The following is a 19,638-nucleotide window of genomic DNA, read 5'->3' on the forward strand; positions in this document are numbered from 1 at the left end:
ACTGGGGTCATGAGAGTGGGGGGTGAGGAAGCCTCAAGGAACCAGAGGAATAATGTGTTTCATTGGTGCTATACTGCGCCCTGGTTGACTCATCCGTTCCTTGTGACCCTTCTGTGAGGGGATGTCCCATTGTCTATAGGTGGGGTTTTGGTCTCTGCTCTGACATTTCTCAACAAAAAATTTTTTGGGGGGTTTGTTTGTTTTGGATCCTCTCTCTACAGACTTTTCATTCAGTTTCCAGCTCAATATGCTACCCCTTCAAATAAACCATTCCTGATACTTGGTAACTAGTCATCAAAACCAATCACTCAACAGCTCTGTACTTCATAGCATTTATATCTGACATTACTTATTGTTTATTATTATCTGTCTTTTCTGTAGCACTATCTCTGCTAGCACAACAGGGAGCCTCTTTTGCTTCCTATGAGATCCTCAATCCCATCAACAGTATAACCATCAAGGCTCTTTAGTAAGTGCTCAATAAACATGAATTGAATGAGTCAATGCCATGGATTTGGAGTCCTTTGCAATTTCTGTATTCTGAGAAAGGGCAGTTGGGCTATCTTTTTTTTTGTTTTGTTCAGGTTTTGCTTATCTTTTTCATTTTTGCCTTTTGCTTTTTCGGCAGCTCCTCCACAGTGACAATATCTCCAACAGTCTTATAGAATATTATAAGGAGTCTTAGAAAGAACACTTCCTTCACAAGTCTGTGAATCGGAGGATTGTATAAAGAAGTTAATTTAATCTGCACTGCCCCAGCTGTAATGTTCCCAGTGACTTGAGAGGAATGATTAGATAGGTCTCCGAACAGCAGGACCTCAGAGGGAGGCCTGTGAGAGGAGGCCTGGTCTCGGTGGGAAAGAGCATCTCTCCACGGCAGTGCAGGCATGGAGGCTCTGGAGCAGTTCTTCAGTTTTGTTGGGGTGCTGGTGTGCCTGATCTCCCTGGTGAAATGTGTGAGATTCGCCCAATATGTTTTTCTGCACTTTTGGAAACCTTCACCAAGGTCTTACTTGCAGTCAATGGGACAGTGGGCAGGTAAAGAAAGTGTTCTGTTTCTGGTTGTTCAGTATTTCTGGCTCATTGCTTCATTGAGAGTAAAGATTTCATTTTCTTGGAGGGTTTTAGTTTGAAGGACTAGAGAACATGAGGAAAAGTCGAATGGTGAAGGAAATAAGATGTGGGGCATAAGGAGAATAACTTGCCTCAAATGTCTCCTATACACTTGCCTTCTAACCCTCACTAGGAGGCTTCTCCTTTCTGAAGATACAGAGAAAGAAGTAGGGATCTCTGCAACTTTACAAACTCCAGGGTGTTGTCTGTCTGTCTGTCTGTCTGTCTGTCTGTCTGTCTCTTTCTTCATTGTGGCTATCTTTCAGTGCTTCCTGTGGCTCTGGGCCCTCCCACTAGGGACTCTGTCCTCAGCATCCCAGAGCTCGTGGGAGGAAGGTCCTGGTGCCCGGAGGAGGCCTGTGCCAAGGGTGAAGACACAGGGCAGCTGGTCTTTTGTGGGTTGTGGTCTGGTCCCTTGCGGAGAGGTTTGGGGGCCTTTGCTCCAGGGGCTGTTGAATCATTGGGGTTAAGGGGTTCTCTGGACACTAGGGTGTGTCCCATTTTGGTTTTTGGTATTTCAAAATTCTCAAATATAAATAAGTTTATTTATTTTAAGTTAACTTTGTTTTTCCAAAATACACTTCAAATCGTGTTATATAGCGAAAGAAGGCAACGAAGATGTACTTGGAATCATGACTAAACCTGAGGTGAAGTGGGTGAGGGTTTTGGAATTTTCTTGATTGATGTCCTGTGGTCCCTGTAGGGGCTAATGCTTGCAGGCTGGGCACCAAAAAATCCAATGTTTAAAAATAATTAAATTTAAGCTACTTTAGAAATAATATCCTAACCTAAGTAGGAGAGATGATATACAATCTTATAGAGAGCCTAAGAAAATAGGAGAGGACTTCAAAGAGTTCATGGAAAAATAAAATGAAAAGATAATGGAATTTTTCCATGAACTTTTTGGAGGCCCTTGTATAAGACTTTAAAACCAAAATCCAAAACTTGTTATCAAGTTGATTTTGTCTCATGGTAACAGAATTTAGTAAAACAACACCATGGAGTTCTCCGGGTCTATCTATGGCTGGGTGGGTTTGAACCATCAACTGCTAGGTTAGTGCTGTCTTGTGCCATTGAGTTATTTCTGACTCATAGAGACACATAATAGTTGAGTGCAAATCATTTGCACCACTCAGGGACCTCCAAATTCCACCTAACAACAAATAAATTCTAGCATATCATATCTCATATGGGAAACATGTTAAAAATAGTTGTTTATCTGAAATGAAAATTGAACTTGGCATCTTATCTCTTATATGGATCATGTTTTGCAGTTGTTTCTAAAAGTCACTGTCAAACCCAAGGCTGTCTAGGTTTTTTCCTATGTTGTCTTCTGGAAGCGGAATCATTTTGTTTCTTAGGTTTAGGTCTATATTGCAGTCTGAGTTAATTTTTGTGAATGCTGTAAGACCCCAGACTCGTTTCTGGTTTTTAAAAATTTTTGTTTTTGTAGGTGGATGTCTAATTGTTCTAGCATCGTTTGTTGAAGACTACCCTTTCTCTGTGAGGTGATTTTGCTCTCTGTCAAAGATCATTTTATATATTTGAGTGGCTTTGTTCACTATGACTTGATGGCAGAGAGCTAGGCATTTTGTTCATTTGTGAAGTTCACTTGATTCCTTACAAACCTAGAAAAGGGAAATAAACACACACATATATAATCATAAGATAATCATTTGAAATAAAAATGAAACTTAACTGTGGTTTGTTATATTTACATTGGTATATGCATGTGTGTGTGTTTATGTATACCGACACTCCCGGGTTAAGAATGTTTAACTTATGTACAACCTATACTCTGAAAAATTGAGGTTCACAATCAGAGTTCTAGCTCTGAAAAATAGCACTTATGGTAAACACTGAAATTTCATCCCGCTTTACACACACATTTTTTTCAATAACCTTTCAAGATTATCTCAGAGTAATAGTTTCAAGGTTTCATCTAGTCTGCATGGCTTCAGAAAGTATGAAGTCTATGAAAACTCTAAATTCTGTTCTGCATTTCCCCCTTTTGATGGAGATTCTTCTATGGAATTGTTGATCAAAATGTTCCTTAATAGTAGGCCAGCACCAGCTTTCTGTTATCATGACAAAGGAGATAGATTGTCCTGGGGTTAATTGACAACACGTTCCTCATATCTTCCACCTAGGTCTGATTCTCCTTTTTGTGTTATTCCAGGCAAACAGAGACCCACTGTTGTATTGTGTATGGTTGCTTGCAAGCTTGCAAGGCTCCAGGTTCTATATATCAAATTAGAAGGTAAAATAGAACAGTCCAAAACATGTCATTAGGTCGTATAACTGGGGTGCCCTTTGAAATTGCCCTGAGTCTGAATTGACTTGATGGTGGTGAGTTTGGCTTTGGTTTTGGACCTTGCAACCGTGACACTAGACTGTTTATTCTGACTCACAGTGACCCCACAGGACAGAGTATAAGTGCTCCAGACATTTTCTGAGGCTACAAATCTTTACAGAAGCAGACTGCCTCATCTTTCTCTCAAGAGGTGGCTGGTGAATTCAAACCACCGATCTCTCAGTTAGCAGTCCAATGCTGCTATAATAGAAACACCACAAATGGGTGGTTCTAACAAACAAAAACCGATTCTTTCACAGTTAGGAGGGCTGCAGACAAAATCTAGTCCCAAATAGGGTTATAACCACAGATTTAGGGGTTAGGATTTACACTGCTTATTTTGGAGGAACGCAAGTGAATCCATCACATATAGAGTGACTTTGAAGATTGCCCCTAATGGAGGGAAGGTAAACTGGAAGTTACACCTGAACATAATCCCTCAGCCATCAGGACCAGAGACATCAAACAGCTACAATCATCAGCATGCATTATAACTGGGGCTCTTCTGCCATACTTCTGTTCGGTGCACGCACTGCTTTGGCTGCACTCACTCTCAAATAAGCCAACTACCTCTTTTGGTCACACTTTTAAAAACATACCCAGTAATTGTTGGTGCAAAGGTATGTAGCGCAGTAAGTTGGTGCAGTACGTGTATAGTGAACTGTAATGATGTTTGAAGTCCGTTGGTGGGATAATCGTTCAGCACTTGTCGACTCGCTCAAAGTGTGGTGGTTTGGCGGCCTCATCAAGTAGGCCCGGCCCTTTGCTTCGGAGCGGTCATAGGCGTTAAAACTACGGAGCACCGCCGGACCGCACAAAGCAGGCCACTGTGAGCTGGAACCAGCCCAGTGGCAATGGACAACAGCAGTGAATTTTGAAAATGCACCACTCACACATAGGAGGCTTATTCTAGAGATCGATGATTAAATATGTGTGTAACACCGGATGTTAACGGACTAGAAGACTGCTTTGATTGTTAAACATTAAGAGATATTGAGCATCATTCTCCACATTCCTTCATTTTCCCGTATTTACGCTTTGCATCCCTCAAGTTTCCTCTTAGCTCAGTTCTCCTCTCACCTATAGACGATGCTAGCTGCGGAGCTGTAGCGGTAGCGGTGGCAAGTGAGGGGAAGATTTGGCGTGTAGGAGAAACCTGGGAAGAAACCACGACAGGGCGGGCAGGGACAGAGATAACTGGGTATACTGCTTGCCCTTAATAGTTAAGAGTTGCAAATGTCTGAATTCTTACAGAGGCTGAATAAGATGTTCCTTGTAAGAACTTTGTTTCAAAAAAAAGAAAAAAGGACTTTGTTTCATTTGGGAATATCTTTTCCACTGATCCACCGGAACAGAAACCAAGCCTTACATCCACTGCTGTGGAGCAGATTCTGATACTTGAGGAGGCCATGTTCGTCAAGCCAAAGTGGGTGCAAATCGCCCCACTTTTAGTTCACAATCCAGCTCAAATGGTTTGCAGCACCCAGTGACCTTCCTGGCCTCCCCACTGCCTCCCCAAATGCTCCATTTTAAAACTTAAGTGAGAGTGAGTCAAGTCCTGGTAACTCCACTCTTCAGTTGAATGAAACAGGAGCGCAGAAGGGTGCCGTTTGGAGATACTTCATGGCCAAGGGTCTAACGTTTGCAGGAAAATGTAAGCAGTGGGAAAGAAAGGTTTAAAGAGTCCTTCTATCACTGAAAACCACTTGTGATCTTTGCAGTGATCACTGGAGCAGGAGATGGAATTGGTAAAGAGTACTCCTTTGAGGTAAGTTGTCTTCTGAGACTTGCACGTCTCTTTGTACTGGACACACCAGCCACTGGAGCAGTCATCCCCCAAGCGAGGGTTCCGATCAGAAAAGTAAGGCACATTCATCTTATGTATTTATAAGATGTTTTAAGTTGTGAAGTAAGTGGGGAAGGGTTCACATTTCAGACGACTAGCTCTGCATTCAAACGACGCATTACCACCTGCCCGCTGTCTCCGACCCCACTCACCCTCCCTCGTCTGATCCTTCTTCTGCATTTGTGGAACTCCATGCCCCTTTTCACTCCGTCAATACCTGTCAGCCTTCTAGTCTGTGGCTCCATCTTCCCACCCTTATCCTTGGGTAAACAAGGCTTCGTCATGGTTTTTATCCTTCTAGTAGTAGGATAAAATTTTGAATTTTGTCATGGACAAACTTCACTGAACAAACTCTTCTAAAGGGAGGTGTTTTGTGGTTTCATCACTGTCATTTTAGTGATGCACAGTAATTCCATTGTGTGTGTACCAAATTTGTGTTATCCATTCTTCTACTGATGGGTATTTGGGCTGTTTCCAATGTCTTGTTATTTATACATTCATATTAAGGAGGAAAATATTTTCTATTAAAAAAAGAAAAATCAAATCATAATCTTATCTTCAATACACCACTTTTTAAACAGTAATATTCAAAGAGGGGTACCATGCCGTAGGGCTTTTTTTTAAATTTTAAATCATTTTATTGGGGCTCTTACAACAATCCAGACAGCAATTATATCAGTTACATTTGTGCATATGTTGCCATCATCATTTTCAAAGTATTTTCTTTCTACTGAAGCCCTTGGTATCAGCTCCCCTCCCCCCCTTGTAAATTTTTGATAAATTATAAATTATTATTATTTTCATATTTTATAGCATCCGCTGTCTCCCCTCATCCATGTTTCTATTGTTCATCCCCCTCAGGATGGGGGTGGGGGGGCTTATGTGTTGAACATTGTGATCCGTGCCCCCCCTTTTTTTATGGTTCCTTTCTTTATTCAAGGGGTCTTCAAATTTTGGGGGAAACAAAATGGAATTAAAAGTTAATGGGGGGGGAAAGTTAATGGAATTTTTCCATCACCTTTAAAAAAAAATTATTTTATTGAGGGCTCATACAATTCCCATCACAGGCCATACACCCATCCTTGCGATCTGTTCCCCCTTTCTCGCTCCACCTTCCCCTTACTCTCCTGGTATTGCTACTCTACTTATTGGTCCTGAGGGGTTTATCTGTCCTGGATTCCCTGTGTTCCCAGCTCTTATCGGTATCTGTGTACATGCTCTGGTCTAGCTGGATTTGTAAGGTAAAATTGGGATCAGGATAGTGAGGGGAGGAGGGAGAGGAAGCATTAAAGAACTAGCGGAGAGTTGTATCTTTCATTGGTGCTACACTGAACCCTGACTGGCTCATCTCAACATATTTCAATATTATTTACCAACGGCATAAAGTCACCAATTCTTTGATCTTCCTTACTCATTGTCCAGCTTTTATGTTCATTTGAGGCAGTTGAAAGTGCGTTGGTTAAGGTGCACATTAGTCTTCAAATTTAAATTTTAAATTAAAATTTTAAATGCGATGGGCCCAATACAATATATTCTTTGATTTTTTTCCTTTGGGGTGGGGGGCAACTTTTATTGTGAATTGGGTGAAGTTTGCAGAGCGAATTAATTAGTTTTCAGTTCAATAATTCACTTGTCTCCCCCCAACCCCCATGTAATTGATTGCAACCCCTACAATTTAACAATTCTCATCCCACTTCTACCCTGTATTTCTCAATCCATCTTTCTTTCCTAACCCTTCCTGCTTTCTGAAATTTGTCCTTGGGTAAATGCTGCCCATTCGATCAAGATTGGTTAATTTTCCTAAGCAGTGTGTACATCCCTAGTGCTATTGTTTACTTAGGGATCTGCCCATATTTTGACTAAACTTTTAATTCCACACTCCACAGGCTCTTCTTAATTCTGACGTTCTTTTTGCCTCCATTGCTCCAGGTGACTAGGGGACAATTATTGTACCTTGGATGGCTGCTTGCAAGAATTTTAAGACTCTAGCCATCACTCACTGAACTAAGAGGTGGAACAGAAAGAAGCCTACACATGGTTTCAGGCCCACTTTATGTTCCAATGGAACCATGAATCAAATCCCATGAGCTGTTGGGTTATATACAAACATCCTTAGCCACCACTATTTTTGATGCAATTATGGTTAGTTGGTTAATATATCAACTAAATAACTTTTGCTAATTCAACTTTTTACAGTTGAGGAGAGAACTACAACTTACTAACAGTTACAATGATAAACTGCACAATCCTACCCTTAATTCAATATGAATTTTATATTACCGTTAATCCTCCCTCCCCACCCCACCTCAATGCCTGGGAACCATTAATAAGCTATGGTCGCTGTACATTTGCCTTCCTTGTCTTTTTATAAAAGTCATAGAATATTTGTCCTCTAGTTTTTCTCAGCATAATGTCTTTAAGTATGGATGGAGTGTTCTGTGTATGTTTAAAAGGTTTAGTTGATTAATTGTATTATTTAGTTTTTCTGGTTTTATTTCCCCCCAGTTAATCTGGCCTTCATTTAGAGTGGTATATTGAAGTACCTTACGATTATTACATAGTATTGTCTAGTTCTCTTTTCAACTCTATGAGGGTTTGATTAATGGATTTTGGAATCTTTTTCATTATGCAGATATTAATTATGATTATGTTTTCTTGTTCAGTTGTGGCTTTAATCATTATACAATGTCTCTCATGATGACTTTCATTTTGGAGTCTATTGTACCAGAAAACAGAATTTTCCCTCCTGCTTTTTAACAAACCTGTTTTATTGGCTTGTAATTCACAAACCGTACAATTCAACTGTTCAATTAGATTTAAAAGACTTGTACAATTATCACCACAGTCAATTTTAGAACGTTTCCACTTCTTGTACTTGTTGTTTTAGCCCCCTATTTCCTCCACACTCCCCTGGCTTCCGCTCGATGAGCCAATAACGCCATCACTGTCACTATAGATTCACCTTTGCTGCATTTCATAAACAGAAAAACATTATAAACAAAACAAACTAACACAACAACAAGCACAGATAGAGAAAAGTTTCAGTGGGAAAAAAAGGAAAATAGTACAAACTAGAACAAACCATCAGTAGCTTGATCTACTTTGTCCAGTTCTTTGCCTTTTAGTCTACTTTTTAAGCTGCCTTTGTGTCTAAGGCTTGTTTCTCTCCATTGACCTGACAGCAGTGAGCTTGGTTTGGGTTTTCTTATCTATTCTGTTCATCTGTCTCTTGACTGGTGGGTTAATCATTTACATTCAATGCTGTTATTGAAAGGGATGATTTAATGCTGTCATTTTGCTTCATATTTTTTTGAGGTGTTATTGGGTGATCATACTTTTCTGTGCTGAGTTAATTTTGTGGATTTTCTCATTTTTTTCTTTGTTTTTATTTGACTGTTTACTCGTTTTTTTGTGATTTTCCTCTTTTTTTTTTGGATAAGGTTTTCGCATTTTCTTTGAGGTCAGCTTTTTAAATTATTTTATATCTAAATGTAAGACAGTTTGTTCTCTCTTGTGAACCACTTGACTTCTCTGACCGATTGTTTTATATCTACTGTACTTCCTCTATTATTTTGTGGCTGTCTTCATTGAGGAACGTCATCTCTGGTTCCCTATTTTCAGTTTCCTAAGTCTGTTTTCCTTTGTATACTGCTTGAATGGGTTGGCTTCTTGATGGGGGTGTCATGTATATTGATTCCAGGTTATGGCTTACTGCTGTTGGTTCTTTGTCCAATGAAATCCCTAGGGTTTTTTTGCTAAGGTTTTGCTTGTACAAATTTCTTTAATTTTTCCTTGTTTGAAAATGTCCTTATTTCTCCCTTGGATTGGAAAGCTAGTTTTTCTGAGTATAAGTTTCTTTGTGGGCATTTTTGTTCTTCCCTTTCGGAGTTTTACATGTGTCATTCCCTTGCTTTGTTCGCTGCATGGTTTCTGTTGGAAAATCAGAATTTATTCTTACTGGTTCTCCTTTATAGGTAAGTTTTTTTGTTTTGGTTTTTTTCCCCAAGTTGCTCTCGGTATTCTTTCATTTTCTTTTGGAAAATTTGACTATGATATTTATTTGTTGGTGTTTCTCTTTTAGGGTCAATCCTGTTTCAGGTTCGTTCCAACTCTGGAATGGTTATTTTCTCCTCTGTCACGGTGTTAGGAAATATTTTTTCTAGCATTTCTTAGACTATTTTCTTTATGCTTTTTTATTCTACATCATGTCTTCTTCTGGAATGTTTATCAAACATAAGTTATTCCTCTTGATAATTATTATTTATAATTATTAGGCTTTCTTGATTTTTAAATCCTTTTTACAAATTGTTCTTCTCATAACTTATTCTTGAGAAATTTGTCTTCAAGATCACTAATTTGGACTTCTATTATTTACATTCTACGGCTTCAAAAATGTTTTCAAGTTCTAATATCTTAGGATTAAGCTTTTGGAATTCTATTACAAGGTGCATAGTTTCTAATTTTTCAATTGCTTTGTCAGATTGCTCTGCAGTATTTTCCCAAGTTCTTCTGTTTTCTCTTCTCTTTTTTTTCTGTAGCTCTCTCAATCTTTTCCTCCAGCCATGGACGGCAACTGAACATCATTATTTTGAACTCCCTCATCAGCAGTTCCAAGATTTTTTCCTGCTTTTTTATATGTACTGAGATTGTCTGATATTTCCAAGACATAGTGTTTTTATATTTGTGTCTCTCTGTTGATCAAATGGCTTTGAAATGGGTAACTTCTTGCCCACTAGTTATAGCTCTTGGAGGTTCAGGGGTGATTAGGTCATGTGGAGACAGGTGACTCCGAGAAAGGATTGATGACAAACAAAACAAAAACCAGACCACAAAGATACACACAAGTAACAGAACCAAACAACTTCACCTCACCCCATAATAGGTTACACACACACACACACACACACACACACACACTGAAACCCAAACCAAACCAGAATAAAAACTTAGAAAAACACCAAGTTAGGGTTGACTGCTGCCGTTTGTCAAGCCCTCAGTCCCAACATTGCTTTACATGGTTGACAGGAAATGTGGGCTATTGTTTGAAGTAGTTAATTTTTTCATTAAAAAAAAAATTTAATCATTTTAATGGGGGCTTGTACAACTCTTATCACAATCCACACATACATCCAAAGATATAGTGTCTGGGGTCTTAAAGGCCTGAAGATAAACAAGTGGCCATCTAGCTGAGAAGCAACAAAGCCCACATGGAAGAAGCACACCAGCCTGTCCCGACATGATTGCTGAGGACAAAGCAGGTGCATAAGCAAACGTGGTGCAGAAAGCTGATGGTGAAGTAGCTGATTTTGAACAGCCTGGCTAACATGCAGACTGCATTGGAGAGTGGATTCCTGCAGATGCAGTCAGGTTACAATTTAGCACCCCATCATTTGATCTCCCTTATGATCTATTTAAATTTGTTCTAGTTTTTAATATCTTCTGCTTCCTTTTAGATTGTTGAGGGTTTTATCTGTTTTACTTTGTTATATTTGTTAGTTCATTTTATCTTAATATTCTTCTGCATCTGAAATCTAGGATAGGTAAAAATCTATAGAAACAGTAATTGATTGAATTGTTCCTTTGGCGTATGGCAGAGGAGGTTAGGGGAAATGGAGAGCTAATAGCAATAAGTACAAGAATGAAGAAAAAGTTCTCAAACAGACACAACAGCCACAAAAGAAGAATAAAACAAATGCCAGAAAACTAGCCTGTTCTTCTACTCCAAGGTCTCTTTGCCCTAAAGCAGGGCCTGCATCCTTTCTCGGGCTGTGAGTCAGAGCCCAGCTGAATGTCAAATGACAGCACCGATTGCCACCAGCAAATGAACGTGTGAGCCTGGGCCTCTTCTGTATCTGGGTTATGGGGAAGCCTGCGCGTTTCATCTTCTTTCTATTAGTTTTCTTTACACGGCTCCGCCAGGTCCAGTCTTCCTCGCCTGCATTTTCTGTCCCAGGCATATGGAGGGGGGGGTGCTATGGTTCTCTCTGGGGCTGCATTGGGTTTCTCCATTCACTCAATAGACCTGGGTCTCTTTTCCTCCAAGTCTGGTGACCAAGAGACACTTGGGAGGCCTTGATTGATGAGACCCATTGAGAATTTTCTGCCTTTCCTACTGCCTTTGAGAAAGTTCTGCTTGTTAATTTTCCCAGACGATGTTGGACCCACTCCTCATTCCTAACTGGTAGGTTCAGAACTACAGGATTTTGCTTCTCTTCCACTTTGTTAGGATTTTCCTACAGAGAGTGGATATAGAGCATTTAACTAGGCTGATTTTTTTTTTTTTTTTACCAAAAGTCCATCTAAATCATTCTGGTATTATCTGTTCATTCTTTTATCATTGAAATAGAGAGCTTCCTGTATTTTGGCAAGATGAGTGATTTTCATTTGAATCGTGAACATTTTTGGTTTTATATTATGAGACTGAGTTTAAAATCAATTACTTTAGTAGGTCTATTCAGACATCACTTTGTTAGGGAAAGGGAGGGACTATCTTGTTTCTGTCAGATGGAATGTAAATCCAGGTTCCCTACTCAGCCTTCGTTGTTGGAAGGTACCTTTTCCTTATTCCCGAATGGGGGTGGGGATTCTGGATCCCTAACATGTCTTTAAGGGGCTCTGGTGGTACTGTTGGGTTGTCTGTAAGGTCAGTGGTTCAAACCTACCAGTCACACTACATGAGAAAGGTGAGGTGATTTGCTTCCCTAAAAGTTTACAGCTTTGGGAACCTTAAATATGGTTGTTATGAGTAAGAATCAACTTGATGGCAGTGGATGTTTAAAAAAATATTTACTATGCCTCTGCTGATCTCATGCTGGGGGGTGTGGGGAACAGGAGTGAAGCCTTCAGTGATTCCTAGACATAATGGCGCACGGCTTTCTTACTGCTGTGGGCTGGGGAATGCCCTGCCTCTCCAAGAAGTCTCCTTTGTCACCATCCCAGGGAACTGCTGTGGGAAAAGTGGGGTGAGGGGCAGGTGGACAGAGGACCTTGTTACTGCTAGGGGTATAATGGGTAGAATTCCAGGTGTCTACTGACATGGGGTGTATCCCTAGTCTTTCTTCTCTGATACCATCCAGGCAGGGACTTTGGAGATCCCTGTTATAGCACAGCCGCTGAATGTACAAGTGTGTTACGTGCAGAGGAAGACAGGGGCGAAGGTCACAGTTTATTCCAGGTGTTTGGCTGGAGTAGGGAACCGTTCTCTAAAGCTTTTCTGTCAGGGTGGAGTACCCTTTTTCTGATTCTTTGATGAGAGAAAGCAGACTTTGCTAGGACTTTTATCTGCAACTACAGTTTCTTTGGCTTTTTGTAGCAAAAAATCTAGGATATATGAAGCAAAAAGAAAACTCAAGCAACTTACTCTTGTACTATTTCTTGGGTTTTAAAGTCCCTATCTGGTCAATCTTCCCTTTTTTGCCTTCTTAAGTTGTCCATTGTTTAGATGCATTATCTCTACTTTTCCATCTTTATGATATTTTCATCTGTACTTTAATTTTAAACTTGACCTCATCTTTAGCGTGGCACAAGAGACTTTCCTTCAGTTAATGGTATTTCAAGCATGACTTGAAGCAGGTGGGAAAATGTTGAGTTGGGGCTGGGGGGCAGAGGGAGGAAACACAAGATTGTCTCTGTACCTCTGAAGCCACTGCTCAAACCTACCCCTATTTTCATTATCATTCCACTCCTGTGGTACCTGAATTCAAGCTCTTTCTTTTATTCACAGCCAAACAGAGGAAACATTGTCTTCCTGTGTGTTCCCACCACCCATTCGAGATTAGCAGCTACAAGCACCTTCCTTCACCCAAGCCCTAAACACAGGAGGAGAATAAACAGGCCCCTTTCATTAGAGCCGTGTCATTCTTCTACAAGGTGTCCAGCAGAGAGTTCTGGGAAAGTGAGTGCTTCTGGGGCTTAACTCTCTGAAAATGGGCTCCGGAAAGCTGGATGAGGAGCCTGTCAGCCTGGACTTTCTGAAAATTAACTTGAGTCCTGCTTCAGCAGACAAAGGGAACAACGCCTGCCTGCTACTCAAATGAACCCCTCCCCCCCCCATTCCCAGACCACTTCGCATGGACCCTTTAAAAGTCTAGGGCTGCTGGAAGACAATGGCACAATGAAACAGAAGAAGATGGAGGCATTCTTCATGCTGAAAATGCTAATTATTTCCCACTTAGTGGGCATTCTCCTCTTTGGGAGTTTGATGGAGTGGATCATTAGACAAAGGTGCTCCCTTCTTTAACCATCCTTTTGAAGGACTCCAGAGGCTTAAAACTGAGTGCTGGCTTGGGGTTGTGACATTTTCCATGCTGGGAGTGAGAAGTTTGGGGCACATAATTGGAGGGATCAGGATTGAGATTGGTAGAGGGAGGTGAAAGAGTTAGCCTGCTATTCATTGAAACACTAGAAATATAACATAACTAAAGATTTAGTTGGAAATCCAAAATATAACATCCTTGAATAAAAATTATGTTTAAGCTTGATCAGTGGGGATGTTCTAACTGAAGAAGGCTGTAAGCAGGGCCATTAAGTAGCTAGGCACAAAAGCATCTCCCACTTCGACAACCAATGGAGCATGATGCTGCAGGGGTGGAAGTCTGATAATTCTTGGAGAAATGTAGGTATCAATCATTTCATGTGATCACTGCAAAATCTCCCTTTTTGTCACATAGTTTGGGATGTACAACTTGCTTCATTTTCATTGGATTTTTGAGATAGTTTGGAGGTCACACATCACATGCTTTCCTTCATTCTAGGGCTTGCCGAATCACATTTTGCTCAAATCAACCTGGTCTCTATCTTTGGCTGAAATAGGGACAGGCAGTCCTTGACCCTTGTTCAAGGCAGCAAGATGAGTCCTTGCTTCAGTTTTTTTGTGGTGGTTGTTTTTCAGTAGAAAATGTGAGACGTCCTTCTTTCCATTTCCCCTCATTTGCCAGACTGGCTGGAAGTTGGCTTCCATTCAGGGAGACCCCAGGTGTGCCAGTAGATCTGGGTTCCCTCTTGTTCTCAAAGGCTTATTTTTTTATTATTAAATAGATCAATAAGCCTTTCTCCCAAGGCAACTCTGGGTGAATTCAAGTCTGCAACCATTTGGTTAGCAACTGAATGTGTTAACCACTTTCACTACCAAGTTTTAGGTTTCTGGATTGGGTTATCTCAGTTCTTTACAGTTCTGAAAGAATTCATGCAGCAGAAGCATGTTTTGTAATCCAAGTGAAGAGAAGGGAAAGTTTCAGGTATTCCAGTCCCAAAAGGGTATGTGCTATTTCTGGAAAGTTGTCCCAGGCGGCATGGGAGCTGCGTTGGAACTCAGGCTGAACTAAAAAAAACACATGGAAAGAATACAGGGACAGGGAGGATGAAACCCCCACATGTGGAACGGGGGAATCCCCAGAGGCCAAGAATGGGTGAAGGGGCCCAGCGGGTCCCCAATGGAGCAGGTGAGAGAGATTCCCACCCTCCCACACTCCACTTCCAGCATGCACCTGAATAAGAGCAGAGTAAAAGAAAAAAGGCCGGCCTGCTGCTGGTGTAGTCAACCCCTCGGGAGCATGATTGACGGTATTGGCTGATCTTATGGCATTGTTTAAGCACACCTGTGTGATGTCATGGGGCTAGGTTTGCTTTCACCTGCACCTAGGGGGATTCGTTTGCACTTAGTTGCCCACTTCCGGATTTTCCCATAGGTACCTAATTAATGTCCCTGATCGCTTTCCAACCCCATTGTTGTGGCTTGGACAGCTAATTTTCGTTTAGCGCAGGCTTTAGAGAAAACCACCCCCTTTGTCCCTCATCTAGCTACCTAATACAAGGACTCCTTAACCAAACCGTTATTGGTTGCCAAGAAGTCAGCTCTGAATCATGGTGATCCCAGAGCAGAACTGTGACCTTTAGAACCAGATCTCTAGACCTGCTTCTGCGATGCTTCCAGGTGGGTTGTATTCATTAATCCTCTGGTTAGTAGATGAGCTCTTTCCTGTTTGTGCCACCCAGGAACTCCACATAGGGTCAGTCAAAGCCAACAACAAGTCTTTAAATGATTTTCTGTGGTTTTCCTTGTATTTTCATATAAAATCATAGTTGAGTTTCTGTCAAACTCTTTGTCACATGAGGTTTTAATATACTAGAAAAGGTGCCTGGAGGCTGTTTGAAGAAGATGCAGAATCTTGTCCTTCATTATCTTTTTCATATGTCTGGGTATTCGTTGATTACCTCTTTAAAAGGTATAGGTTCCAGGTCCAAGGTGATACTTGTGACACTCCTTTGGTGCCACCAGCTTCTGGGGTCCACCTTGTAGCTGAAGATTGACTGATAGAGTGGAAGTCACTTCAGTGCAGGATCATCCTCTGAGCTCTCAACCCACAAGGGCTCCACTTGGCTCCCTTAGGACAGCTTTCTCCTGGCCCTGGCCTTTGCCCCGTAAAGCTTCAGTCCACCCAATGTGCCTGGAGACATCCTATGCTGGCAGTAAGCCTCCTGTGGGAAGGCCCTTAGTTCTCTGGTTCTGTGGGCCAGAATCCTCATTCACTATAGCTCCTTCACTCCATGAGCCTGGACTCCCACTGTGCCATCTCATGCCCGTGTCCTGGCTCTGCTGCTTCTATTTTGTCACCTGAAATGCAGGTATTTTGCCTGTTAGCGGCCAAGTCAATTTGCTCACTCCAAGACATAGGAAGAAAGAAGTGTATTAGAAGGTACCCGGAAGGAGACCTACATCAATATAGGCTGCCTTAATGGTGTCTTGATTGAAATCAGGATACAAAGATAACGTACCTTTTACTTTGGAACTGACATTTTTGGGAGCCATGTTGAGATGTTTTACATTAACTCAGGTTTCAGGGTAACCTCGGGGAAACAACTGTTGACAATGAGCAAGCAAACAGAACAGTTAGGTTCTTTTAAAGTCTTAGGCCAGTCTCAGGATATCTTTGTTGACTAACTAGATAGATAGATCTAGCTTTGAATTGTTAACAGTCAGGTAAATAAGAGAAGACTCTCAGTGTTATCTGGCCCCGTTACGTGACGTCTGCATCCAACCTGATGCAGCCTCTGAACAATTTACAAATATTCCACAGAGACTGCATTAGGTAAATACTTTAGGTTGACTGCTTTTAGTGAAGGGAATTTTATCTCAAACTACATTAAGTAACATACTTAGATTACAATTTCTCTGCTGCTACTTTCCACAGTCTTATGCCTTCCCCAGTGTTAGAGCTCTCTCTGGCGCTCATGCTTAAGGGGTTTCTCAGTGCAGATCCCTGGGTTCAAAATATGTGCTCTGATCTCCCGGCTCCTTTTAAGCCTATGAAACAACAACAACAAAAACAAAATAAACCCCGAACTCACTGTCTTGTAGTGGATTTCCAACTCATTGTGACCCTCTAGGATAAAGCAGAACTGCCTCTGTGAGTTTCTGAAGCTGTAAATCTTTCCAAGAGCAGATAACCTCATCTTTCTCCCACGAATAAGCTGGCGGGTTTGAACTACTGACCTTGTGAGTAATTGTCCAATTTATAACCCACTATCTCACCATAATATTTCCTTTAAGACTAACATGCTGGCAAAACGGACCAATCTTTTTGTTAATATTCCATCCACTTAATTTGCATGGTCTCATGATTACAAGGGTTCCTTGCACCTTATTGGCAGTTAGACTTTCTAAACGTTTTGGTGAGCCATAAGTATCTTGCAGGCTTAGTCTCACCCAGTCATTTTGTAAGCGTCCCAGACAATCATTAAAAGGGCTAGATCAAGTTATTCAGTATATTTCAAGCTAGTTTGATAGTTGTGTATTGACATCTATTGTGGGTTTAACTTACGTTTTTCTACTAGCTAAGTCTTAAGTATAGCATCTGAACCTTATCAGCTATTGATGTCCTAGTGAATAGAAGCAGAGCAATGCCAGAGATAGTTCCAGAAGATGAGTCCTTTAGGTCAGAAGTCACTCACAATATCATTGAGGAAGAGCTGCTTTCTCAAAGTAAAGTCAACCATCAGGATGTGAATGGGGTAAGGGCAGTGGGAGCACAACCTTCAGGACCTTCATTTGCTGATGTGGCACACCTCAAAACGAGACAAAGCAGCTGCAAAAATCTACCTGTGATTGGAACTTGGAGTGGACAAAGTATGAACCTAGGAAAACTGGAAGTCATCAAAAACGAAATGGAATGCATAAAGATCGATATCCTAGGTGTCAGTGAGTGGAAATGGACTAGTATTGGCTATTTTGAATCAGAAAATCACAAGGTTTTGTATGCTGGTAATGACAATCAAGAGGAATGGCTTTGCATCCATCCTCAATTAAAGACATTTCATGATCTATCTTGAAGTACAATCCTGTCTGTGATAGGATGATATCTACCTGCATTAATGGAAATACAATCAATGAAACTACTTTCAGATTTATGCACTCATCACAAAAAATGAAGGAATTCTACTGAAATCCTCAGTTTTAAATTGATAAAACATGCAATCAATATGCATTAATAATTATTGTTGTTTGAATTGCAAAAGTTGGAAACAAAGAAAAAAGAACAGTAGTTGGAAAATATGGCCTTGGTGATAGAAACAAAACTGAAAATCAGACCATAGAATTTTGAAGACCAATTACTTTTCATAACAAACACCTTTTCAACAAAACAAATGGCAACTATGCACACGGATGTCTCTAGATGAAATATGCAGGGAAAAAAGGACTACATCTGTGGGAAGAGAAGATGGAGAAGCTCAATGTCAGCAGCTAAAATCAGGCCAGGGGCTGACTATGGAACAGACCACCAATTACTAACGTATAAGTTTAGGTTGAAGTTGAAGAAAATTCAAACAAATCCTTGAGAGCCAAAATACAACTTTGAGTCCATCCCACCGAAATTTGAAGAACATCTCAAGAACAGGTTTGACACCTTGAACACTAATGATGGAAGACCAGATGAGCTGTGGGCAGACATCAAGAACATCATTCATGAAGAAAGTAAAAAGTCATTTAAAAGACCACAAAGAAAGAAAAGATCAAAGTGAAATCAGAAAAGACTTTGAAACTTGTTCTTAAAATGTAGCTGAGGAAAATGGAAGATGTTGATGAAATGGAAGAGCTGAACAGAAATTTTCAAAGGGCAACTTGAACAAAGTCAAATGTTGTAAAGAAATGTGCAAAGACCTAAAATTAGAAAACCAAAAAGGAAGAATATGCTCAGCATGTCTGAAACCGAAAGAAATAAAGAAAAAAACTCAAGCCTCAAGTTGAAAGATTCTTTGGACAAAATATTGCATGATGCAAGAAGCATCAAAGGAAGATGGAAAGAAGACACAGACAGACTCACTGTACCAAAAAAGCTAGTCAACATTTCCCCATTTCAGGCGATACATAGCATATGAACAAGAAAGCACCAACAGTACTGAAGGAAGAAGTTCAAACTGCACTGAAGGCATTAGCCAAAAACAAGGCTCCAGAAATTGATGGAATACCACTTGAAATGTTTTAACAAGCTGATGAAACACTGGAAGCACTCACTTGTCTAGTCCAGGAAATTTGGAAGACGCTACTTGGCCAACTGACTGGAAGAGATCCATATTTGTACCCATTCCCAAGAAAGATGACCCAAGAGAATGCGCAAACTATAGGTCAATATCATTAATACCACACGCAAGAAAAATTTCACTGAAGATCATCCAGCAATGATTCCTGCCAGAAGTTCAGACTGGCTTCAGAAGAGGACATGGGAAAAAAGGGTATAAATGCTAATTTCAAATGGTAAGACTTCATCTCACATGCTTAGGGCATATTTTCAAGAAGGACTAGTCACTGAAGAGGGGCATCCTGCTTCACAGTAAAAGAGGAAGGCCCTTAATGAGGTAGATTGACACACTGGCTGCAACAATGAGCTCAAATTAGTGGTGGGATTAAAATAACTTAACAAATGACTTGCTGCCCTAATGACCATTTGAAGTATTAAAAAACAGTATACCAAAAGGTAGTTTATGATTGCATACAGTGATTCTAAAATAAGAACAATAAAAGAGGTAGACAAAACTAGATTATAAGAGCTTCAAAATATTAATAAAATATTAAATAATACCTGATAAAAACAATACAACCATTATTTAAGATATGTGCATATTGCTTCTTGCTTGGCGTCCTCACTTGCAACGTTCTCTGCTTTTACCTGAACATTCTCAGCGGTGTGACTTATCCTTAACCATCTTTTACACTGTGTGCCTTGGATCCCATTCCTTTAGAAGTAGGTCATTTAGACAATAGTCATTGTGTTTGATATATTAGAAACTGTTTTGTGACTTCACTTCTCTGAACACCTTATGTTCATGTCTG

General features: G+C 40.5%; 1 protein-coding gene across 1 annotated transcript in view; it reads left to right on the forward strand.

Moving 5' to 3' along the window:
* The first annotated feature begins 887 nt into the window (after positions 1-887).
* HSD17B3 (hydroxysteroid 17-beta dehydrogenase 3) overlaps positions 888-19,638 on the forward strand; it is a 49,787-nt gene continuing 31,036 nt past the window's right edge. The window contains exons 1-2 of the mRNA XM_004714611.1: positions 888-1,038; positions 5,188-5,234. Coding sequence (XP_004714668.1) covers positions 888-1,038; positions 5,188-5,234 — 198 coding nt within the window. The remainder of the gene's footprint in view (positions 1,039-5,187; positions 5,235-19,638) is intronic.

Source organism: Echinops telfairi, unplaced genomic scaffold (genome assembly GCF_000313985.2).
Source record: "Echinops telfairi isolate 266 unplaced genomic scaffold, ASM31398v2 ScPeMD7_27;HRSCAF=92, whole genome shotgun sequence".
NCBI classification, from domain to species: Eukaryota; Metazoa; Chordata; class Mammalia; order Afrosoricida; family Tenrecidae; genus Echinops; species Echinops telfairi.